The sequence below is a fragment of the Astatotilapia calliptera genome, chromosome 18, assembly GCF_900246225.1.
Source record: "Astatotilapia calliptera chromosome 18, fAstCal1.2, whole genome shotgun sequence".
NCBI classification, from domain to species: Eukaryota; Metazoa; Chordata; class Actinopteri; order Cichliformes; family Cichlidae; genus Astatotilapia; species Astatotilapia calliptera.
In genome coordinates, this window is record NC_039319.1 from 14,064,970 (window position 1) to 14,089,557 (window position 24,588).

The 24,588-nt window shown below is 38.0% G+C and overlaps 3 protein-coding genes across 3 annotated transcripts; all 3 read right to left on the reverse strand.

Moving 5' to 3' along the window:
* Nucleotides 1-1,813: 1,813 nt before the first annotated feature.
* LOC113011400 (protein THEM6-like) lies at nucleotides 1,814-3,571 on the reverse strand. Its single transcript, XM_026150964.1, has 3 exons — nucleotides 3,364-3,571; nucleotides 2,312-2,816; nucleotides 1,814-2,177 (listed from the first exon to the last, which is right to left on the reverse strand). The coding sequence occupies exons 2-3, from the start codon at nucleotides 2,810-2,812 to the stop codon at nucleotides 2,070-2,072; spliced, it is 609 nt and encodes a 202-aa protein (XP_026006749.1). The 5' UTR covers nucleotides 2,813-2,816; nucleotides 3,364-3,571; the 3' UTR covers nucleotides 1,814-2,069.
* A 1,701-nt stretch (nucleotides 3,572-5,272) lies between these two features.
* On the reverse strand, nucleotides 5,273-7,594 carry LOC113011393 (protein THEM6-like). The gene is made up of 3 exons (XM_026150953.1): nucleotides 7,500-7,594; nucleotides 5,770-6,277; nucleotides 5,273-5,686 (listed from the first exon to the last, which is right to left on the reverse strand). Exons 2-3 carry the CDS (start codon nucleotides 6,271-6,273, stop codon nucleotides 5,579-5,581), a joined length of 612 nt encoding a protein of 203 aa, XP_026006738.1. The 5' UTR covers nucleotides 6,274-6,277; nucleotides 7,500-7,594; the 3' UTR covers nucleotides 5,273-5,578.
* A 794-nt stretch (nucleotides 7,595-8,388) lies between these two features.
* On the reverse strand, nucleotides 8,389-24,203 carry LOC113011268 (uncharacterized). Its single transcript, XM_026150729.1, has 26 exons — nucleotides 24,081-24,203; nucleotides 22,521-22,602; nucleotides 22,096-22,225; nucleotides 21,693-21,860; nucleotides 21,463-21,600; nucleotides 20,263-20,414; nucleotides 19,796-19,899; nucleotides 19,203-19,395; nucleotides 18,390-18,518; nucleotides 17,772-17,915; nucleotides 17,523-17,658; nucleotides 16,949-17,099; nucleotides 15,489-15,625; nucleotides 14,741-14,852; nucleotides 14,119-14,182; nucleotides 13,829-14,032; nucleotides 13,356-13,501; nucleotides 13,147-13,265; nucleotides 12,437-12,558; nucleotides 12,247-12,344; nucleotides 11,549-11,685; nucleotides 9,958-10,082; nucleotides 9,670-9,815; nucleotides 9,348-9,450; nucleotides 9,115-9,251; nucleotides 8,389-8,967 (listed from the first exon to the last, which is right to left on the reverse strand). The coding sequence occupies exons 3-26, from the start codon at nucleotides 22,223-22,225 to the stop codon at nucleotides 8,853-8,855; spliced, it is 3,210 nt and encodes a 1,069-aa protein (XP_026006514.1). The 5' UTR covers nucleotides 22,521-22,602; nucleotides 24,081-24,203; the 3' UTR covers nucleotides 8,389-8,852.
* Between the last annotated feature and the right edge of the window lie 385 nt (nucleotides 24,204-24,588).

The window sequence follows — 24,588 nt, forward strand, 5'->3', positions numbered from 1 at the left end:
ACCATGTACCAGTGCCTGAGAACACTGGTGTGGAGGGGGAGATTGCATTCAGACTTCTGAGTTTGAATGCAAAGCAAATGTGTTGTTTAAACTAGAGACAGCTCTTGTGACTGAACAATAAATACTGTTCTGGGAACGAATTAGATTTTACAGTGACAATGAATCTTCCATCGTTTGTTGCATGTTTAAAATCTCAGTTTGCACTTGACACAGCTGTCAATGCCCATGATATTGAGATGTTCTTTGTAGATGTGCCTGTATTGTTGACTGCTTTGAAATTTACATTGAAAACCTGAAAGCAAGGTCAGAAACATATTCTAATTACAAACATTGCTATACAATGAAATGAAAAGAGTGTGGAAGAAATGGCAAAAATGTGAAGGTGATTGTGTATTTCTGACATTATTTTTGTCTTTTCTGGAGTATAATGAAACCCACATTTTGGAAATTACACCTGTGCCTGTACATCCTTGGGCTCTTGGTCACTGATGGGGGGACTTTTCTAAATGGATTAAAATGTCACAATTGTTGGCACTTTCACGTGGAAGGATTTTGAATGGATACCTATCATTACTTTGACGATCACATTTTTAATCTGGACTCGTTATCTACAAATAGTTTTAGTAACTAAAACTGTAAAAAGCACATTTTCCTGTAAAAACAAGATTAATTTGGTGATGGAAAAATTAAATACATAAAGCTACAGCATCTAAACATATAACTATAACAGCCCTGTACTTATGGTTTTTGAAAGTTGCAAATGCTGCTTTTCCAGCTCTGAACAACAAAGGAAAAACTCAGAAAGTCAGAAATTTTAGATTTACATGCCAAATGTTAACTGTTAAATGATCACCTAAAGGCTGTTTAATATAAATTAAGTACATTAGCTGTAAAAATGTCCCGTGAAGTTCTACAAACCAAACTGCATGTGTACTTTGCTCACAAAGACAAAAACAGTGACCCAAACAGTTTCCAGAGCATTTTTAATTGAAAAAAAATGCACTTACATGTTAACAAACACAATAAATAAATTTTGATACATTTCAATCAATCATAAATAGTTGGGACTTAAACAGAGAATGTATAACTTTAAACTTAAAAGAATCTGGTGATCAGTGCATCAACAACATAAATAAAACAGATTAGACATCTTTAAAAAAAAAAAATCGGATTTCCTTCACACAGAACAGTACATTACTTTGGTCACAAAGGAAAAACTCTGATGCGTTAACGAGAACATCTTTCAAATGACCCCCTCAGTGGACTCAAACATCACTCAGACATTCATTGGTAATTGTGCGTTGCAGGTTTTGAAAAGTTGCCAGCAACCTCATGTTTGCGCATTACACCCGTCAATCGAAAATATAAGCACGCTCTCATAACATGACACGCAGGCCTGATTGAGGGGCTGTCCTTTTAAAAGCAGATATTTTAATTCTTCATTGCACCGATATATTCATCCCTCATAAGAATTTTTGTTTTCTCCCTTAGGTTAATAATAACTTTGTGCAAAATACTGATAGGGAAATTAAAACAATCGTCAGCACATGTTCATTATATCCATTCAAGTATTTCATTGCACCCATGTCTTTTTTTTGGTGAAAAGTTATAACGTGTTCTAAACTACTAGAAACAGGCACAAAAATATTCTGGTTGTTTCAAAACATGCATTGACGTCAGTGGAAGATTACATTTTGTTCTACATGCTTATCTGAGGTTAGAGGATTTTGCTGAATGAGAATGAAGATGTGTAATGCTGGTCTACTTACAGTCAACTACTGAATAAGCTGCAAGGGTAAAGCTACAAACGCCATTGTGATCCATTTACATACTGAGCATTTGAAACCTTACAGTTCAAGTTTTCATGTTCAGCTCCCCTCGGGTCAAAGAACTTCACGTCTTACAAAAATACACAGCAGGTAGGATTTATTCAAAACAGAGATACTTCTGGAAGTCAACTAAAACACTCTACAATGTTTAAGTGTTTGTGTGCATGTATATGTGCGTGCAATGCTATATATGATATGAAATGTGTCGACACTCATGATACGCAGCGTCATGGTGTGGCTTCACTTGTTCTTTCCCTCTAGTCCACTCTCTGCTCTCAGGGCTTGGCTGCTGGCCGCAATGAAGTTCATCCAGTGTTTGAGGTCCTCCGGAAACTCTGGGCACTCGATCTATAGTGTTAGATGAATAAAATTGATTAATCAGTCAATAATACTCATAGTTTTGTGATACTAAAATGTGATGATTTTGTGGATTCTACTCCTGAACAGAAGCACTTTGAGGATGACGCCACCACTTCCCTTACCTTCTTTTTGCAGATAAATTCAATGATGGTTTCGGGGCTGCAGTGCACCACATTCTGCCTACAGAGCATGATCGCAGAGACGAAGCCATCTTTCTTGGATACAAAACGCTGCTCCAAGTAAAAGGCTTTCTCGTCCCAGCCCAAAACTTTGGTCCGAATCTCAAAAGCCTCACGGAAGACCAAGGAGCGGCGGTACCGGATGGTAGACGCCCCTACCACCAATTTCGCCCCCAGTTTGCGTGAGGCCATGAACAGTCCGTTTCTCATGTAATGGTGAAAGCGTGCAAAGTCACACTCCCTCAGATACCGAGAGTTGTTCATGTGGCCCAAGTAGTCCAAATCATGTGGAAGGACCATGCCTTCGATGCTCTGCTCGGCTAAAATGTCCCGTATCCTGGGCTGGAACCATGCCTGGATGAACACCTGGGCCCCTCGCAGGAAGTACCAAACATCCAGGCTGCAGAAGAGCAGGAGGAGGGCACCCAACGCCAACAGCAACATCTCTCTGGAGAAATAGTTCAAATATTAGCATCAAAAATGAAAACCGAAGTTTTTAGAAAAGAACGTGTTTATTTGCAATGTTACAGTCATTATCTTTTATCTTATTTTTTTAAATTAAAAACATAAGCATTTTTTTTAAAGAGTCTAAATTGATGATTGCCTTCAGGATTAAAATAAATGCATCTTTGACCTCATCAATGACAGTGCAGATGTGGGGGGAAAAAAACAAAACAAGAGATCAGTGTTCCCCTCCTTACACTGACTTGAAATTAACCTGGCTAAAAATACAGAAGCAGCATATTTTCACAAGCAGTCGATTCAACCTTGAGGGGATTGTAAAGCTAACGCTTCTCCTTTAAAATGAACGGCCTGCAGATTGCTGTCAAAGCCAAATCTGTTAGCTTAGCCGCTAGCTGCCAGCAGCCGGTGCCCTCGGAATTAAAGCGAGCACAGCCTCCTCGCACAGCCGCCACACTTCAGTTCACCATATCAGACATTAAGCGTCAACCATACAGACGGCAGAAGTATCTTTTAATGCCCGTGAAACTCACTGCGCGTCCTGAAGAAAGTGCTATCATGGAAAGCGGTGCAACTTGAAGAAACCGGTAGAATCAATGAACATAATTTCCGGGTGTATGACGACAAGAAGCCTTATTGGTTGACCTGTCGGCATGGTTACACGAAAACGTTTTCGCGTTTTCCAGGGATTGGCGATGCCACAGTTACACGTGATTTAGTTACTTATTTATTTTATATCTTAATTTATTCATTTGAACCTTGGTTAACACAGAGACGGTATGTAAGGTCGTTCCGTGCGCCCTTTCATTCACTAGAAGTTACTGTTTACTTTGTATAAGACAAAATAGTGCTTTTTAAACATAGCACTGCCAATAAATAAAAACATATTAATAATAATAAAACTACTTAATATTTTTATTATATTTTATGGTACGAGAGTTAGTTTTTTTTGTTTTTTTAATGTTCTAATTAGTTTCTGCTCCTAGACAGCTTTCTCCTTTCAGTTGAATTTGCATCTTATTAATATAATATGGAGGGTATTTGTCAGGTAGATTTCAGAGATTCCGAATAGTAATTACAACACAGCACTTTGTGGAGGAATTTGACTCATAAGGCCATTCCAAGTCTCAACAAATGTATGTATCAAATCCTCAAAAGGCAAGACTAAAGCTAAGAATATTTCCTAGAAATATTTCTTTTAGTTTAGTTTGTTTTGTCAGTAGACAACATCTCAATTACTATGTTTTGAAATTATTTTTATTGCAGTGAATATTTTTCTTCACTCATAGTTTGTAGCTTTGCTTCTTTGTTGGGACACTTTTTATTGTAAGGTAAAAATCCTACAATAATTCAGAGAAAACCTAACAATCAGATGACTTCCTATGAGCAAGCACTTGGTGACAGTGGGAAGGAAAGACCACCAACAGAACCAGGCTCAGTGAGGGGCAGCCATCTGCTGTTACCAGTTGGAGAGAGGGGAGAGACAGGACAAAAAGGGATAGGCTGTAAAAGTGTAAAATACGTAAGGCTTATGGCCAATAATGATACTTAAGTCTACACGTGGCACCTTAGTTACAGAGTAACAATGTACTGGATTGACTTTATCTACTTTTATGAATAGTGTAGATAGTGTATTCTTTTCCGGGTACTTTTTTCCCACTGTTACAAACCTCTGAACCAATTCTAGTTTACAGTGGACATAAAAAGTGTACACAGCCCTGTTAAAATGCCAGGTTTTTGTGACATTCAATGGTATTAACTCAAAATTTGCTTCAACAAAGTATTAGGTTTTCTCCATGGGTTGTCTCCGAGTACTCAGATTTCCTCCCACAGTCCAAAGACATGCAGTTGTGGTGGTTAACTGGTGATTCTAAATGGCTCATAGGTTTAAAAGGTTGTCTGACTCTTGGCGTTAACTCTGCGACAGACTGGCGACCTGTCCAGGGTGTACCGCACCTCTTGCCCTATGGTAGATAGATAGGCTCCAGCCCCCCTGAAGTGGGGGTGAACTGACAGATGAATTGTACAGGTTACAGGTGACATGAAAAGTGAGAAGAGTTTTGGATTGATTTATTGTGGTCTTATTTTTTTACATCAAGAAAAACTGGTATCGAATCTGTTCTCACTTGTAACCGCCAGTCAGCCGTGTGCATGAGAAGTGTTTGTGACATGCTTTATGACTCAGTGTCCAGGCAGCATTCATGACACAGTCGTTCTGACTGAATTTTCAGCTTACTTTTTAAGTTTTACATGAAATCTGTGGATGTTACAAAGGCTGATGTGTCCTGGCGGTTCTGGTCATGCAAACATGTAAACTGTGTGATCATCCCATCACTCAAGCATGATGTCATTCCCTGCTACACCTGTTCACACTGCAACACACACACTCTCATATAAAGTAGTTTAATCTCTTCCCATTTGGTTATAGTAAAAACTTCAAACCAATTTCCTGAATTCTTTTATTGCTGTCACACCACATCATAACACACCTTATAAAACTGTATTACTTATATTTTCTAATATTTTATTATTTTTACCATAACTGTCAACCTCTCAGAATAATGTAGTGTGCTGTTATCAAGTGTTTCATATCTGCAAATGTTGGAATTTAAATAAAGCTTGTTGTACAAAGTGCAGGCACAAGTGTGTTTAAGTGAAGAGATTCTGAATAGGAGAAGACTTTCCTCCTGGGCTTGTAAACAGGCTGACTCACAAGACGCCACTTTTAATATCTGCCCATGAAAGGTTTTATTTGTTCTTCTCCTCCAGGCCGCTCTCAGCCCTGAGGGCCTGGCTGCTGGCAGAGATGAAGTTGACCCAGTGCTGAAGATCCTCTGGAAACTCAGGGCACTCCACCTGCAGCGTGCAAAACACAAGCTCAATGTTATTCAGCGGGACAGCGTGTGTAACTCATGCATCTGTGTGGTTTCCTCCCTTACCTTTCTTTTGCACAGGTGCTGCAGAATCTTGTCCGGGCTGCCGCGTATGACACTCTGCTTGCAGTACATCACGGCACACACCAAGCCATCTTTTGTCGACACGAATCTCTGCTCAAGGAAAAAGGCTTTGTCATCCCAAGTGACGATGCGACTGCGCAGCTCATAACCCTCTCCGATACACAGAGCCCTGCGATAACGAATGGTTGTGGCCCCCACCACCATTGAAGCCTTGAGGGCCCGCACAGCCTTAAACACGCCGTTACGCATGTAGAGAGAGAAGCGAGCAAAGTCACATTCCCGGAGGTACCGAGCATTGTTCATGTGGCACATGTCGATGTCATGGGGAGTGACCCGGCCTGTTAGGACCTGCTCCGCTGTGATGTCCCAGACTGGAGGCTGAAACCAGGCCCGCAGGATGACCGCTGCGGCCCGCAGGAAGTACCACACATCCACAATGCAGAAGAGAGCCAGCAAGATGGCGAGCACCCACAGCACCCACCACATCTCTCTAGGGAAAAGATATTAATATTTATTAGTATTAATATGGTCATTAAGTGAGATGTATAAAAAGACAAGTCAGCCTAACAAATAATGAGCATAACCGAAGACAGACAGTGTTTCCCCTGTTCAACGGACAGACATTTTAGTTCAAAAACAGAAATGAAAATAAATAAAATATTTAGGGTCAAACACGGGCTCAGTGTGTGTTCACCGTTTAACACCCAGCTGGTCCAGCAGGGTGCTACTATGATCAGACTTCCATAGTAATGAAAAGTGTAAGTAGCAGCCAGGTACTGCTAATCAAATGTGCTTAATCAGTAAGTGAGAGCACCCCTGTAAAACCAGGGGATTTTTGCTGGTTTGGAGCATTCAGGTGTGTGTTAAAAAAAACAACACAGTTTTTCTCAGGCTGGATCTGCCAGCAAATTCACCTAAAGGTCAGACCATGCAGAAATCAGAGAAACTGCAATATGCATGAATTTATTAGCTGGATCCTCGTTTTGCCCTTTTAGCACATATAAGACAGCATCAGTAGCCCGACCAACAGTGACTTATGCTTAGAGTAAACGCTTACATGTTTCACACTTATTTACAAATTCCTAAAATGAAGACTATTATTTCTCACTTGTTTTTTATTTCATGAAACACAAGTGAATATTTTGCCTCCTCTCCCTGCAGCATGCTGTTGTGATTTAATCAGTTTAATCCAGTGTTTATGTGTCCATACCTTTCTGGAGGCACTTCTTCCATTATTGTGAAGGGCAAATGGGGAATCTCTACAGATCCACTGTGATGTACTCCATTTTCAAAATGAGTTTCTACTTTCGTAACACTTGTGCACTGATTTAACAAATCGTTAGGATAAACCGGTGCTGCAGGAAAGACAGGCTGCCTCTGCAAAAGCCGCACGTCTTAAATGCACATGCAGCTCAGAAAATGAAAAGACATACTTTTATTTAGATTTTAACGTAATTTAGTTATCCTTGATTCTCAGTGCTACCTATATGACTACCAAAGCTAAGGTTTGTGTGATGTTTCATTACTGCATCCACTAACTTTTATTTCATTTAGATTAAACTACGGTTACGACCAACGTTCAGGGTGGGCTAAGTAAAAACACCGGTTTGTGCGGGCATTAACTGCATTTTTAGTAAAAACAAGTTAAAGAAAGTGGGAAAAGACGAATAACCGTCAACGTGTTTACGCTTTACAATAGGTAAAGTGCTCACCTGCTGTCCGCTTCGTCCTGTTCAGACTGTCGAGTCGACACCACTCAGAGCGCTGAGCACAAGTAAAGCAAAAAGCGATAAACGCGGATAATACTCTTCCGGTGATGGCCTTCAAAATAAAAGCATGTTTACAATATTGCGTTAGAAATTCAACCCGAAAGGACGTAAGCAGGCTTAAAACCAAACAGCTTAATTTGTAATGACATAATGTTTTAAAATGACCTATAACTGTACAATGATGTTAAGTGCTCAATGTTTTTCCTACCTCGTTGACATTTAATTTGAAGGCCTTAGTGATTCACTTAGACGTGACGTAAGAGGAAATGGCGGCGGTGATTGGTTATTTATTAACCTATTACACTTGACAGAAGTCCGCAACAGCAAACATGGTGGTAGAAGAAACTTCATACGAAGCTTTTTAAAACCTTTATTTTATTGCCAATTTAACAAATCTTTAAAATAAATTTTTAAAAATGCAGCTTTTATGTCAGAGACCATTGAAATTTTCTTTTAATTTTAATATTTTTAAAACTCAGGCCGATTGTTCCAGTGAAAGTAACTCCTCATGCTTCTGCATACCGAGATATTTTGGAGCTTGGAGACTTTCAAGTTCACAACTTGGGGATTTTCCCCTTCCTGTTCCAAGACATGGTTGACCAAGTTTGGTGTGGTAGAACTTGATTGGCCTGCAGAGAGTAATGACCTCAACCCAAGAATACCCCTGACTTCCTCATGGAGATCGTTCCTCTCATGCTTTCTTTAAATCCACAAAGATACAGTGCAACTCCTTCATACCTTCTATATAGTGCTCTGTGTACACTCTAAGAATCTAGTCTGAATTTGGAACATGAGTAAGAATAAAAGAATGAGCTAGAAATACCAGAAAATCTGCCATCACTCATTTTTATACTTTATTATATAATCGCAACCAAAATAATTGCAATGAACTCTTATTAATCACTCCAAAAACAGAAGATAATCAAGCAATTTGGTCAAATAATAAACAACACAATCAACTCTGAACTGAACGTGTTTATGTCAGCAGCTATGCAGCTGAAATTCCTACAATATTTGACTTTCCCATACAGGAAGGCTGGTTTGTCTCTTGTAGAAGTTGTTCTATAAAAGTATGCAATGAACAGTGAATAAAAACTGTATTAAGTGCTCAGAGTCCTTTACAAACAAATTTTCAAAAATGGATATTAAAACTGACCTGAGACTTCACTAACTTGGTAACTTGTTCAGAAGTTCTGTGATAGAAACGCCACAGCACCAACAAGCTGAGAGAAAAAGAAAAAAAGAAACCCCTATAGAAGTCTAGCTAATCTTCAGCCAGTCTGTTCCCTCCCACATTCACTGAATTTGGCGAGCTCGATGATCCATCACCATTTTCTTCATGTCCCTGTCCGCCATCATGTCACTCGCATCAAGCTCGTTTCCTGGGCCAGCCATCGGATCATACCGGTGTCTGGAAGAGAGAGAGGAGATTCACAACCCTAGAACATAATCTGCCTGATCATTTAGTGAAATGCCAAAAGCAAGTTAACATTGCTAATAAAACAGACTGTGAGACAACTTTTGGAACTTTGTGAGGACTTTTAACCCCTGAACTCACTGTTTGAGGTGCTCCTCAATGGCTTTCCGTTCATACACGGTGCCATATACTGTTTTCACAGGATCAACAAACATCTTCTTGGTTAGAGGACAAATCAGATGTTGTGGTAGAAACTGTGGCACAGGATCAACCAGTTTCTTTAGAAAGGAAAATAAGTCAAAGTAATGTGATCACAAAAAAAATCTTTTACATAAAACAGAAAAATCCCATAAATACTTTGTTCACTCACTCACCTCCTCCATGCTATCCATTGACTTTCCAGCATGTTCTCCTGTGTGCTTTCTGGCTTCTCGTTCGTACGTCTCGCGGCTCGTCAGGAATTCCTCAGCTAAAATGCTTCCAAAAAAAGGTTAATATGCAAATGTAAGTATTCATATCTGGGGTCTGACTTGTAACTTGTATCAAATACTGAAACATCTTGTAGGTGCAAATATAACTAGCTGATCATACTGAAACAGTTCTAAATGCAAAAAGGGATCAAATTTGGTCCTAGCAATGTGTAACTAATAAAGTGGCTGTTGAGTGCATATAGTAATAAAGTTGTGCATGTCTCACCTGTCCAGTGGGTCATCAGGCTCAGGGATGATGAGGAGTCCATACACAGCATCAAATATGTCCCTCATGGTGATGTGGGCGTTGTAGCTGCGATCAAATATGTTGTGGCAGATGCGGCCAACACTGTTGACATTGCAGTGGTATACCTGCCGCTGTGTTAAGATAAATGCTCGCTATGAGAAACACATATGCAATAACCACTTTTATATTACCCTAACAACTGGAAACCATTTTAATATGAACACTGTAGATGTCAAAACAGCTTTTGTTTGTATTTTGTCAGGATACACGTGTGACAAAGCGAACGAGCGGAGGCTTCACTGGGTATTCAGGACCAAACTGGCAGTACAGCTCAAACACTCCTTTCTCATATGGTGTGTCAGGAGGTCCTTGCATGAGAATCCTCCAGAACGCTGAAAATCAGAAAACAATCAAACATTGTTGCTTTTCAAGGATTTCATCATTTTAATCAAGTTTTAACACTACAGGTCCAAGAAAGTGTTGCTATGCAGCTTCCAACAGTACAATGACTGCAAACACAAATCCCTAATAAGTAATCAACATGCTGCATTCATCTTCCCCCCCCCCATTTCATTATTTGATTAGCATTCAAATCTCCCAATGAATTAGTGATGGGATTTCCGGCTCTTTTTAGAGAACCGGCTCTTTCGGTTCGGCTCACTAAAAAGAGCCGGCTCTTTCGGCTCCGAACCGGCTCTTCAGGTTGTTTTGTTGCTTTAATTAATTTATTATTAACAATAATATAAAATTATGCACAAAAGGAATCACTAATGTAAAAAAAAAAAAAGTGGATTTATTTATACATGTCTATATATAAATATATGCGGTGGCTTCTAGAGACAAAGCACGTACAAACTCCAAAACACATTTCTAGCGTTAACTGAACTTCCTTAACAGAGCTACTAGATCACTTAAAATACACAATTGAAAGCATGTGTGTTGTTTGTGTATTTATACACAAGCACTCATATATATTCAAATGATTTAAAAAAAAAAAAAAAAAAAAAAAAAAAAAAAAAAGTTCATTTACCTGTTACTACCACACACCAAATACGATCCTTGGTACTTGCTGGCTTGTGTAGCCACTAGGTAACAAAAGCTCAACACTGCGCCCAGCATCCTGGAGCACTTCTGTTGTCTTTTGTACGTGTTTTGAGTTTTTATGTGCTTCTGAGTTTGTATGTGCTTTGTCTCTAGGGGCCACCATAAATATACTTTTATTTATTCACTCCACATAAAATGTAATAAATAAATCATATAATACAAAAATCAACTATTCACATTTCAACTTTTAAATATTTAAATTTTCAGCTGTTTCCTTTCACAAATTTAAAGTGAAACAACGCAAAACACTGCAAACCACAACACAATTAAATATAAATTAAAATATGAAAACAAAAAGAACATTCATATCCTCTGTCATATGGACCTGCATGAATAAACTTTCTAAATCCTTTATCATCTGCAACTGAAAATAGTTGTGCATGATCACTATACCTTTCTAATGTGACGTATTTGTCCCTGGCTCTCTTTCTCTCTCTCTCCCTCTGGCTCTGTTCCTGTGCTACTGAGTGTAACTACCGCCCTCCCCCCTCTGCCCAACGTAAAGCACAAGGCTCGCATGCGGAGTGAAGCGGAAAAAGTGCGAGAGAGAGGGTGAGAGAAAGGAAGAAAAAGTGCCGTTTCGTTCGCGACCGACACATCACTACAATGAATACAGAATAAAGATCTACCACAAAGCAAGAATTTATCAGCTGCATCATGAAAACACTGATATTATGAGTCTATCAGATAGCCGAGATCAAATAAAATACACAGAGCAATACAAACACAGATGAGGAGAAACCACATCACTTACTTAAGTCTGACTCTGATGGATAGACTCTAAAGAAAGGATGAGGGTCACAATGCAGGCACTTGAGCTCCTCCACGATACGTTTGTCCTTCTCCATGAAACGACCATCCTTTGCCTCCCGAATCTTATTCTTCAGAGCACTGTTTTGAATGTTATATAATGTTTCATAAGGAATGCATGTAATAAAAAAGGACCACAAAAAAGTCAAAATTATCACTATTCATATGGGACAAGACTAAGGAGGCATCCTGATCAAGTCTTAATCAACAAAATATTTTAGACTCAATGACATGCTTTTTGTCAGGAAGCCTATACACATTTTTAAAAATAAAAACCCAGCGTCGATGGCGCCTGATGCTGTACCTGTCCTGTTGGCCAGAGCATCTACTGGGTGTCAGAACCTTGTAAAATAAGATTTTGCATTAATCTACAACTACACTAAAAAAAAAAAAAAAAAAAAAAAAAAAAAAAGTTGCATGAAAATTGACATTTATGGACATCCTACAAGTGGAAACAGACTACTTTTTCTCTTAAGGTATGACTAAGTGGAATCTCTTCATATTTTGGACAGCTGAACAAAACTATATTGACAGATAAAACATGCAGACAGAGTAAATTGTTTCATTAACAGCTCAAGAAGCTCATTTTCTTTGATCAGGTGTGTTCTTAGCTTCTACAGGATGGGTGTTTCTGCCACTCACCTTTCTGTCACAGTCACTTTGCTGTTTATCTGGCTTGGCAAGGATGTCTCTGGATATGCATCATAGCCCAGGGTAACAAACATCTTTGTAAGTATTCCCTATAAAACATGAAAAAATATAATAAACATATGACGGCCATGTATGAAGTTAAAGAGTGATCAGATTTCCTTTTGAAGCAGACTAAACAGACCTCAGTGATGGAAGAAGGGTCAAGTTTTTTCTTGGGCTTCCTCTGCTCCAGAGACAGAACTGTCTCGATCTCAAAGAGTTTCAGACCATCCTTGACTGTCTGTGGTTTGAAACAGCAGCCACCTGTAAAACACAAGTCACTGTTTGGCCCTTTTTGGCATCAAATATTTTTTTCAACTTTATTATGTTTACATAAGCCAGGGTTTAGGACTACACTGTTAATACAGATACATGTAATTACAGACAATAATGACAAATTTCAGAAATACTGCAGAGATTAAGTTAATGTCTCATGTTCAGTTAACTAGTTAGAAAGAAAAAAAAACCCCTGAAAGCAGTTGGGATGAAATATCAAAGGTCCAATAAAATGGGCCAAAAGTTGATTCTGTGTGTGCCCATTTACAGGTTTGCTTTCTGTGATTCCAGTCCTAAACAGCTGCAGGTTCCCATTAACAATTTCACTGTTTTTCTAAAGTCACACAGAGAGTACTTCTATGTGCAACTGACACAACTTGTTGTTGATGGTCATTTTGTGTCCAGCTATTACGCAGATAGCAAACAGTTCACAACATCCAAGCCTGCAGATGGTACACTTGTTAAAGAATGCATCCAGATTGCAGCTTTATTTATTTTTTATATATTTATATATATATATTTTTTTTTACTTTTAAAGGCAGAGAATTGTGCATTATTTTATACATATAGTAGTACCTGTTGCATTGCTGATTCCATGGAGCATTGTGTTTTCCACATTTCCAAGAAGGATTGAATCCACAGTGACGTTTGATTTCAGCAGCTTGGCTGTTACAGCAGCTGGGTCCATAAAGGACCTATGGCAAGATGAAAACAGTCAGCTGCTGCCCCAGAAAAACATAATTGATGGGTGATCAAAGGCAACTTAGGCAGAAAGGGGAACTTACCCAGAATCATTGCCATCTGTGAGGCACAGGACGCGGAGTCTACAATCTGGGAAGCTCGCCTTGACCTTTTCCAGCTCTGAAGCTCCACGTCGTAGCGCGTCGTACAGCAGAGTACATCCGCTCGCCTCAAGGTTACGTGTGTGGACCTAAAAAACAAAAGAACCCCAAAAAGGCGACAAGGGAAAAAAAATTATATTAGCGCCACTGAGCAAGTTGAAAATGAGGGAAATAAAGTTGCCAGGCTGACCAAAGTAAAAAAAAAAAAAAAAAAAGCTTTTTTAGCTTTATTCTTTCAAAACTTCGAGTTACTGATCAGGTATCTCAAAACTCAGTTATTCTGAGTATGTCAAAATTTCCTCACACATAATACCACCTCACAATTTTTACATATAGAGGGCAATAAAATTCTTCTTGAGCGGAGGTAACAAGCTTCCAGAGGAAAGCCTTCCATCCTCACAATGTTTTGCAATCACCTTGAACTTCTCCAGATTTTCTGTGAATGTGTGGAGCATTTTCACCATGGAGTCAAACTTTACGAGACCAATGACGTGATGGAAATCATACGCCATGCTCCTCGTGGCAAAGTTGTCAAAGAGCTCTTTGACAGCATGGATTTTCTTTATTTCTGCATTTTCATAGCACTCCTCTTCCATCGAGGAGCTTGTATCGATCAGTACCTAAAGTAATAAAGTCAGGAAGAGGAAATATTTAGCAAATGTTTTGATTTGATTCCTTTAGAACTTAAAATTTTCACAGATCTCACCAGTATTGCCTCTTCTGGAGTCCTGGTTGTAACAAATGACTGGTCGTCTCTGTGGTCACCAGTGCTGTATTTAAAAAATAAAAAAAAAAGACAAAACACCATCTTTTTAGCTTTACACAGTTAACACGAGACAAGCATCACATACTCTGTGAATTTCCTGTTGTCAGGTGGGTAGATTGTGCCTTTAATGCAGATCAAGATGCACAATTCAATTCAATTCAATTTTATTATATAACACCAAATCACAACAACAGTAGGTGTTTAAGGTGTTTTAGCTTGTGAGATAAAGAAAAAAGGATCAGACAAGCCACTATGAGCAAGCACTTGGTGACAGTGGGAAGGAAAGAAACAGGAAGAAACCTCCAGCAGAAACCAGGTTCAGGGAGGGGCAGTAATCCGCTGTGACTGGCTGGGGGAGGGGAGGAAGACAGAATAAAAGACACGCTGGAAGAGCCAGAAATTAATAATGACTGATAATTAAATGCAAAATAGTGTACACAACCGTGTGAAAAGAGACAAGTAAAGAAGAACCTCTCAGTTCGTCATAGAAGACTCCAGAATGTGCCAGAATGAGTCTGCCCTTCGTTAGTTCACTCCATTTTGTTTTGGTTTAGGTACTCACTTGGCTGCTAGCAAGTTTAAATCCATCGTTTTTACTTTTCCATCCAGACAATCGCGCACGTCGATCATATCAGCTGCTCCTTTGCTTTTATGCAAATAAATGCCCAGATTATCTGACAGAGAAATGTGAAAATAAAGCAAACATTAATGATAATAATGGCTTGTATTTATTTATATAGCGCTTTTCGAGACCCTCAAAGCACTTGAGGGTCTCAATTCCACTATTCATTCACTCTCACATTCACACACTGGTGGAGGCAAGCTACAGTTGTAGCCGCAGCTGCCCTGGGCAGCGAGCCTGCCATATCATGCCATATCATGTGAAGTGTCTTGCCCAAGGACACAACGACCAAGACAGACAGAGCAGGGGATCAAACTGTTACAAGATGAGCTTCCCAACCCTTGAAACCATGGTCGCCCCATTAAGTTAGGTATAATGCCTCTCAACACACATGATAAACAAAACTTGATATCAGAGGTGAAAGGCAAAGTAAGAAAACTGGTGGAAATTCCTTTTCCACTTAAAGTGACTAACATTACTAGTGTAAGAGGAGCAACAGTAGAGACAATCTAAGCAAAGGTGGAACATACCCCTCAATTTAGACTTAGACTGCTGCAAAATGAACACATCTGTGGCCTAAAACCTGACAAGTCAGTGGCATCTGCTGTATGATACAAGTGTTTGCAAGGTATAAGCGTGATGATTCACTGAAAGATGTGAATATTTAGCCTGGAATAGTGTGAAATACCTTCACTGAGTAGAACAAGGCAGCTCTGATAATGTCCCAGATCCTTCAGATGTAGAGGTGGGGTCACATTAAGGCGAGGGAAAGATTTCAAACGTTCCACCATGCTGCCAAAAGTCCACTGAATATTCACCTGAAAGCTGTTTCATTCAATGAATTAGTCAAAAACAAACAAACAAAAACAACAACAACTCTGATTTAAAACAGGTCATTATTCAGCCTGTTTACACTGGCTTTGAGACAATCCTAGACACCATGTGTAATTAATAAATAATAATAATTATTAATAACGAAGGCAACTAACTCAACACCATGTTTTAACCTCAACTGTTTGCATATTATATTTAAGCATTGGACAGTGTAGACTAGACACTGTTCATCTATAAGAGCTGTTGCCACTGATTTTCAGTTCAGTTCTTGAGTCATTTGGCATACCTCAGACTTTTTTCTTTGTTTCCCTTCATTAAGAACAGCTTCTTGACAGCCAACCTTCCACTGAGACCACTTCTGATGAGGATTCAGTGAACAGTTTATGGATCAACTCAAGTGCCAACTAAGGTCCTGTGTCAGGTCTTTCCTGTTTTCTTTTTTTAAATACTTCTTAAGGACATGACATGTGCTGAAGACATTTTTTAAGCCTTTAATTTCTTTTTTTTTTGTCCTCCATTTGTTCAATTTCCTCAAATTCTTTAAGAACACACTGCATACCATGTTGAGACACACCAAGAGTTCAGTTATTGTGTCTTTGGCAGTTGCCTTTTTTGTGCAAAAACACTATTTTATGTCTGTCAAACTGGGTTATCTTTGGAATATTTTATACATTTCACTACAAAAATGAGAACAAATGAAATGCTTTTATGACAAGCTGCTAGCAATAAATTACCTAAAGATACAAATTTTTAAAAAAAAGTGAAATTGTATTTGTTTTTTGCTAGAATGTGTTATGTGTAGGCACAAAGCTGAATTATCCACTGGGTTAGGTGTCATTTTTATGCTTCAAAAATGCATAGGTCAGTGCTAAATGGCTTAACAAAAAATACCATTCTTCTGAAAAGTGTGATGTACAAGGACTGAACTGAAAAAGAGTGAAAATGTCCAAAGAAAACGTCTGAAAGACCTTTAGGAATCCTGGAGAACTGCTGCTTTAGTCCACTTAAATAAAATTAGAAGAAAGTCTGGCTCCTTGGATGCAAAATATGAAGAAATAAGTGGTGGTTTAAGACTTCTGTACAATACTGTATTACTAAGAAATCATGAATGAATAATCAAGAATTCATAATAAATTGAATGTTACTGAATTTACATCCATTTAAAACCACCAGCAGACCAAGCATATACTTTAAACCAAATGAAATATATAATCTTTCACTGTCCAGCTGTGCATAAGTGTATCATCTACACTAACAGAAAATAAAGAAAATCTGCTTAAGTTGTGTTGAAAGAAATAACTCAGTCACACATACTTCTGACCAGATGTCTTGTGGTGGTGACTCCAGAGAGGATACGCTCGGACAAATCGAGGAATGCTGAGCAGGATTTTCTCAATGTCAGTGGCTCTCTGTAGTGAGAATTCTCGCAAAGGCTCTTCGGTGCAATTTGGAATTTTCTCTCCATCTAAACAAAATAAAAAGAAGCCAGAAACGCATAATTCACCACCATAATGCAATTTAGTAAAAATTTTAACAAAATATAATTTTTGCATCTGGTTATGCAGGAATGCTTGTGCACAAGATTTCATTTTCAAATAATTTAAATTTTAATAATAATAATAATAATAATAATAATAATAATAATAATAATACATAACTATCACTGCACCTGACTGAAGGAGGATCTACCTTTAAAGACTCTCTGATTATCGATGCTTTATACTGTCAAATCTGGTTACCGGTATTTATTTATTTTTTTAATTTCCAAAGTAATTAGTAAACTAGCATTACAGCAAATATAATCTAAACAATTAAAACAACTGCATTCATTAAGCCACATTAAAACCTTTCAACTTTATAGTTTAAACCCTTTCAGTGCCATTTGTACCTTTGATTTTCTGAAGGACGTACGCCCTTTCAAAGACATCTGGTACTCCAGGTACTCTGACAGGTTCGCAGAAATGGTCATCATCTTTGGACACGAGAGAGATGGGAGCATAGACTTCATGCTTTGATGCTTGTTTCTGTCAAAACAGAGCCAAGCACGATACATTTAAACTACAGAGATAATATCTATACATAATACTAACACCAAAACTAAAGACCAGCTTCTGTTCAAAATTAAACTCAGTTATACCTTAATTTTTGAAAGGAGATGTGCCCAGCAGTACAATGAATTCTCAAAGACATCCTGGTCCTCTATGACTTTCTTCCCTTGCTGTGTTGCTTGCTGGGGCAATAACTCCCTGAAGAGCATGTATAAGCCCTCAACAACTGCAATCTGCAAGAAATCAGTCAGTACACAACAACATTTTCATGCAAAATAAGCAGCAAGTAAATCACAGTTATATACTGTACAAACGATGAGCCTTTTACGTGCTTCCTGCATGAGTAAAATCAGAAGATAGCTTTAACACACATACATGGAAACAGGCATGTCATATCTCTACATTCATGAATACTGTGACACCTCAGATGGTTTCAATCACAAGTTACCATCATGACGATATCATTTTAAATAAACAAATCAAATAAGGTGGCGTGCAAAAAGCTGCTGTGTTAAAATCAGTGGACAAAACATGCAAAAAGTCACATAAAAGTCTGATGCCAGATTTCTTGGAAGATGGTAAGGCCAGTGGTGCAAAGACTTAAAACTGCAGCAGCATGTCAGCTGTCCTTTATTTATGAAGAAGATATTAGAGAAAGACCGAATTCTAAAACTGTAACAAGTCTTACACCACCTCACACTTTTTACCTTCTGGTTCCTGGTCATCCTTTCATTCCTGCAGAGTAACTGATGCAAACTTTGGGCGAGGGGGTTACATCCCGTCAATTTTCGTATGTATGCGATCAGTTTGTTCTGGATTATTTTAGAATGATCTTTCTACAAGTAAATACACAGAAATATTTGAAAACAGGGTTAATGCCACTCAGAAAAATTAAACACAATGGGCTAAATAAATTTGAGTTTTGTTTGTGAACATAGGTCATCAAAGTGCACAGTAAAGAACCCACATTGTTTTTTTTCCTCCAGGGTTAATATTGGATCCTTTAGGACAGTGGATCTCAAACTTTTCATAGTGAGCACCACCTCATAAAATTAAAGTACCACCCTTATGACCGAAGTACAGTAGTATAGGCCTATTTAACACCATATACAGTTTACACAAGACTATTTTATTTCTTATATGAATGTTATTTATTTTAACTGTCACATACAGGATGAGAAAAGTGATAATAATAACAACTTTTGCATTGATATTATATTCCTCCATAAAAGCAATGCTGAAGAGCCTATATGCGATTTTGAAGTTAAATTGCAACCTAATCACTATTTGTGGAGGAATTTTTGAGGTTCACCAATGGCTGGACTCTGAATGTAAAGACTTCATGTGAATTTATGTGTGCATTTATCCATTATGTTGTCTTGGGTGTAGCTGCATGTTTTTCATGAGACTATAACTAGGCTTGAAGACAGGCTAGGCATGAATAAATAAAGTTCATGTTCATAGGATAGCAAGACCATGGGACAAATATAGGACAGTGTGTTAAATATAAAACAGCTTACCGCAACAGCATAAAGAGAAGACAGGAACACACTGATTCCTTTTTGGCTTTGTTGCACTGAAGGCACGACATCATTGATGTAGAAAGTTTCATCAAGGGGAGTCTCTTCAGTAAAAGAGGACAGAGTGAAGGCAACAATTGACCCTTCAGAGATTCCACACGTTTGGAGTGTCACAGCACCAGAATGAATACCTCTAAAAAAACCAAAAAACAAACAAACAAAAAAACAGGGACACCAGAAAACAGAAGCACTCATCAATGCTAAGACTTTAAGCGTATGAATGTGGGGGTGGGAAACAAGTTAGAAAAATACTGGTGTCTACTAATGCTACTCTTAGTTCTCTAGTTTTCTAGGAAATCCTAGGTGACTTGCTTGTTCCAATTAAGAGAAAACTTGACCTCTGACCTTGAGGTCTTTTAGTAGATCTACCTATGGTATGACTTTCAATATCCTACATCGCTTCATTCTCAAATTATTCTATTCACAAACCAGGTTGTCTCCGTTGCCCGCCCAGCGAGGTGATGACAACACTTTTCAGCCTTTTACATCTGATGGGTAAAAAAACAACAACACTTTTTTGTGAGGCAGTTTACCTGGGATGGAGGACATGTGCTGGTATTCCACTTGCATTTGACAGGATCACTTTTAGAGTTGCGATTGTGTCAGTTTCCAAATTCACCATAATCTCAAAGTTTCCCTTAACATGTAAAGAAAAAGATGTTTAAGTTACATTATGACTTTACATACATGTTAAAAATGGGGGCTGAAAGTTACAACAATAAACTGTACATTAATAAAATAATTGATTCACTTGTATTTCATTCTTCTCTCTTCAACACAATGACTGTTTATCAAGTAAAGGTATATATTTTTATTATTTTTAAAATGGAGAAGCTCAGATGCTACTTGGAACCACTTTGTTTGAACAAAAAGAGTTCAGAAATCATTACTGGCTATTTTATTCCTCACAAACATATAATATGAAATTTGACTGGCCAGTTTCATTTGCTAGCAGTTCCCAGCATCCTCAATTGAGCAGCATACGGTTGTTAAAACGCACCTTGAGCATGATGTGGCATTGAATGACATCTGTTCCAGAGGGCTTCCCAGACTCTTGTCTTGGCATTTGTGGAGCATGTGTCAAGTTTTCTTTTGGCGTAAATATGGCATAAATTACAGCTCCATTTTCAATATGTCTGTCTTTCAAAGACCCTGGAGAAGAAGACAATAAAATGAATAACTGTGCCAGATCCACAGTTAACACAAATAAGGTTATTTAAAAAACAAATAAATAAATAAAAGTGTTATTCCCATCTATATGTATTAAAGTGAAATCATCTCATATGATCATGATCATTTTAGAAACTCCTGGTGCTCACCACCAGTCTTAAAACTATTCATCCAAGACTGTAAATGAACTCTCCCAATATTTCATGCAATTAAAAGTTTTTCCCTGAAAGCTGTTTGTATTTTGATAATACACAAGATTTGTTTCCTACTAATTCTGTTTCAATAATACATTTAATTTAATACATTTAACTTTTCTTACCTAGTAACAGACAGAACTACAGAGTGAAAACAAAATTTGCAGGCAACAAATTCAAACTGCAATGGTGTCAGAACTCTAATGCCACCCTGTAATTCTAATTTACATAATTAAATAGTTAAAGCAAAAAGCTTGCCTATTACCTGTTTAAGTATACAGCACTTGGCTATGAAATCAGACACAGTCAGTAGTTCTCTTTAAAATAAATTATGATCATCACTCTGTAAAACAGTAGTTGTTTCTAACTTTTCTTCTTACAAAACAATTTATGGTACTTTTCACTTTTATACCAATATATCCCTTCACCTAAAGCCAGCTTTTCTTGCTAACTTCAAGTATTCATCTGTTTGGATCACAAGGAAACGCAGATAATTTGCTAATTTCTGATGGCCTAGCAAGATTACTTAAAAGGCAGACTTGAGACTAACTTGATTCATCCTAAATATAGTTTGTTATTTTTGGACAAACACACCTTTAAGCACCTGAAAATAAGTGAGTATAAAAGTGGCTACAATTCCTTAAAAGTTTCTGCAGTACTTTTCTTCAGTTCCTTGAGCCTCAGATGAAAGTCTGGACTCATAACAATCATGTAAATGTAACAAACATGTTTTGGTACATGGTGAAAATTGACTTAAAAAAAAAAAAGAAATAAATAAAGGGACCTAAACCTAAACAAACCTAACAGAATCATATACTGCTCCACTGTTGACTCACATGTGTTGAAGAAGGGATCGTCTGTCAAGGGCATCCCATCTGCTGTGTAGAGACAAACCCCTTTGGTGTTTCCAACATTTTCAAGATGACAGATCCTCAACATTATGTCTTCAATTGTGTTTTGTGCCAGATCCATATCTGTAGCATTCAAATATTAAATATGTCACCTCTATGTCCTTATGTAATCATGCCAAAGGGATGATAGCTTCTAAAAGATGTGATCCTGTTACCTGAAATAACCTTTGGTTTAGGACATTTGGGGTATGTGTACTGAAGACTGAACGACCTCACTGACTTTTGCACAGGTCTAACAGTTAAGACTTGGCATTCTGGAGCTAGGAGTCTTTGAATGAAGTCTTTCATGATTGCAAAACGATTCTTTTCCACATGACTTAAACCTGGAAAAGAGACAAAATAAATTCAGCTTTACCGTTTAAGTTTACTCAAAGGTTCATGTCTTGATGCATGCTGAATCATCCAGGTAAGTAAATCCCAAAAGGTTGATTCTATTCATCTGCTTTTACATAAATGTGGTGCTTTATTTTTGTTAACACGTTTGTTTGTTTTTTTTAGTTTTCTGAGTAATGAAAAAGCTAAACTGAAAATCCTAGCTTTGCTTTTGAGCACTCTTACCAATGCTGTTTAAATCGTCTTCCGTCACACTATCCAGGAAATCTCTTTCATCTTTAACACCCATCTGAACAAACTGGTTGAAGTACGACTCCAGTCTGTGCTGCTCAAGTAGGTTGAAGATTGCACCCATCTACACAAAGACCAGTAGATTATAATAATATCTGTCTTCATTAAAAAAAAAAAAAAAGTCTATAAACATATGCCCTTTGACAGGAGAGGCCAGATGTCTGAGTCATGATTTCCAGCTGCATACAATGAATGTATGACTAAGTGAATGTTGACTAAGTGAATGCGCGGGACTTTCTTTTGCAACTGAAACTAACTACAACATTATCTTATAACTATTTCAGAGAAATATGCTGAAGTGCATTGCAGAGTGGTCTTAAGGAATTCTTGAAGTTAAAAAAAAGAGATGGAAATCTTACCTTGACCCAACTCCAAAGACCACGAAGAACAGCTGTGCAGTCCTAGTTGTAGTTGGAGGAGGGGTCTTTGTGAAACTGAAACCTAAGGAAACGAAACCAAGGAGGTGGGATGTCTCTAGTGAGCAGTGGAGAAATAGTTATTGTATTTGACAGTTTATTGACCTACACAGAGCGTGGATTTCAGAAGGGGGGGGGGGGGGAATAGGAGTTTCAAAATTTCCTGTATGCTGAATAAAAAACAAACAAACATTGAGGACCCCAGGTTTGGTGGGATTGTTGATAAGACCTTTCTTTTTAAGAAGTTCAAGATGACTGTTCTCAGCATTTGCCCTGCAAAGGTCCTTCCTATCTGGTTGATAACACTGAAAATTTGAATATATTTTATGAAGGAGAGGTAATCTACAATTTTGAAACTGCATTTGACAGAGCATGTCAAATGCAAGTGCATAAATAACAGTTATAAATGATTGTCTAATGTTCCAGTTTCTTCCTTAGGCTATTTCTTTATGTTCACATTTCCTTATTCCTTCGTTTTTTCATATATTTCCAAATGCCATTCTTATTGACTTTATATTGGTATTTATATATGTGGAAAATGTCAGTCTAAAACAGGATTAGTCTGCAGGGGCAACCCTTTTATGCATTTCATTATTTATTGAGTGCATTGACTTCTACTGCAAATACATCGTTTCCCTTCAAACCTATTCTGTACAAATGTCTTGAGTAACTCGTCATTTTTTCTATTTGATATTTTTGCAGGAAAATAAGAAATAGGTGCAACAATTTATTGACACATGCAAAGATGGAAATACAGAGAGCGTCCATCTCTAAAGAGATTGAAATTCCAGATTTGGGATGACCACCTTTATTGTTTAACACAGCCCGACCTCTCTTAGACAAGCTTTCTTCTCATTTCTTTAAGTAGTCTTCAGGAATAGTTCACCAGGCTTCTTGAAGGACATTCAAAGTTTTTCTTTGGATCTTGGCTACTTATTATTCTGATCTCATGCTGAATCAATAATGTTGAAGTCTGGACTGTGGGGAGGCCAATCCATGACTGATAGTGTCCAATTGTTCATATCGTGACGTTTTTACTGCACGGTCTGTGTTTGGGATCACTGTCGTACTAATAAAAGTCACTGGTGACCAGATGCTTTTCAGTTGGCCTCTTGAGCACCAGCGCCCCTAGTATGCAACCCTCAAAGACTAAGTCTTTTATGTAAGTAATCTAAATGTGTGGGAGCCACAGAAACCTTAGAACCCCAGCTAAATGCTCACGCAAACCATTTCTAAAACCAACAAACACAGCGAAAACAAGCGATGACTAAACTAGCAGTTACGTAATTTCGCGTAAAAGTAAAAGTCCGCTAAACACACAACCGTGTCATGAACTCTCCCGACTTCATATAAAAAGGAAAACAAAGCCTGGTTAGCTAGCTGAGCTCTCACCGATTCCAAAACATCAAGTTTCACCCCGCTGACCAAAATTCACTGAACCAGCCGCAAAAGAAGACCACAAAAACGCAAGCTTCCCATATACCCTAAGAGAAATTCCCTTACCGGACAGGTTTCCTCAGCTGTTTTTCACCAGTAGCCGACAGCTGCTGTAGCTTGTGGCGGAGCTAACACGAGCCACTTCAATCTTCGGCCATTTTAGGCCCAGTTATAATAGGGCCACGTGGGGTTTTGGTCTTGCAACTTCTGATTGGTGGAAACCCCCTGCATGTGAACGTGTGGTTAATTCTTCAAAAACATAAAAAATAATAATAATAAATTTAAAAAAAGAGCAAAAACAACAACCATTTTCAGCATGTTAATGAAATTAAATATTTTTTTGCAATTTAATAGCTAACAAATTCATCTCATATATGGTGTCCAAAATGTCCCAAAATTGTGCAAACTGCACAACGCCTTATTTATTAAAAGTGCTGTCATTTTTCTCTGTTTCACTTTAGAAGCATACATCTTTGCCCAGATGATATTTATATGTTGATTACTGATTTTCTAAACTAAAGCATATTTTAAGGTGTTATATGCTAAAAATGAGTTTGTAATTGCATAGAAATAC

Bases quoted from the DNA above. Each gene is read 5' to 3' on its own strand.
- LOC113011393 (XM_026150953.1), bottom strand. From the start codon at position 6,273: ATGTGGTGGGTGCTGTGGGTGCTCGCCATCTTGCTGGCTCTCTTCTGC. The intron at 5,687-5,769 runs GTAAGGGAGGAA...TGCACGCTGCAG, and splicing joins AGCACCTGTGCAAAAGAAAG to GTGGAGTGCCCTGAGTTTCC.
- LOC113011268 (XM_026150729.1), bottom strand. From the start codon at position 22,225: ATGGGTGCAATCTTCAACCTACTTGAGCAGCACAGACTGGAGTCGTAC. The intron at 13,502-13,828 runs GTGATTGCAAAA...TTTGTTTTTTAG, and splicing joins AAAATCTGGAGAAGTTCAAG to GTCCACACACGTAACCTTGA. The intron at 13,266-13,355 runs GTAAGTTCCCCT...ATCTTGCCATAG, and splicing joins ACAGATGGCAATGATTCTGG to GTCCTTTATGGACCCAGCTG.
- LOC113011400 (XM_026150964.1), bottom strand. From the start codon at position 2,812: ATGTTGCTGTTGGCGTTGGGTGCCCTCCTCCTGCTCTTCTGCAGCCTG. The intron at 2,178-2,311 runs GTAAGGGAAGTG...CTAACACTATAG, and splicing joins AATTTATCTGCAAAAAGAAG to ATCGAGTGCCCAGAGTTTCC.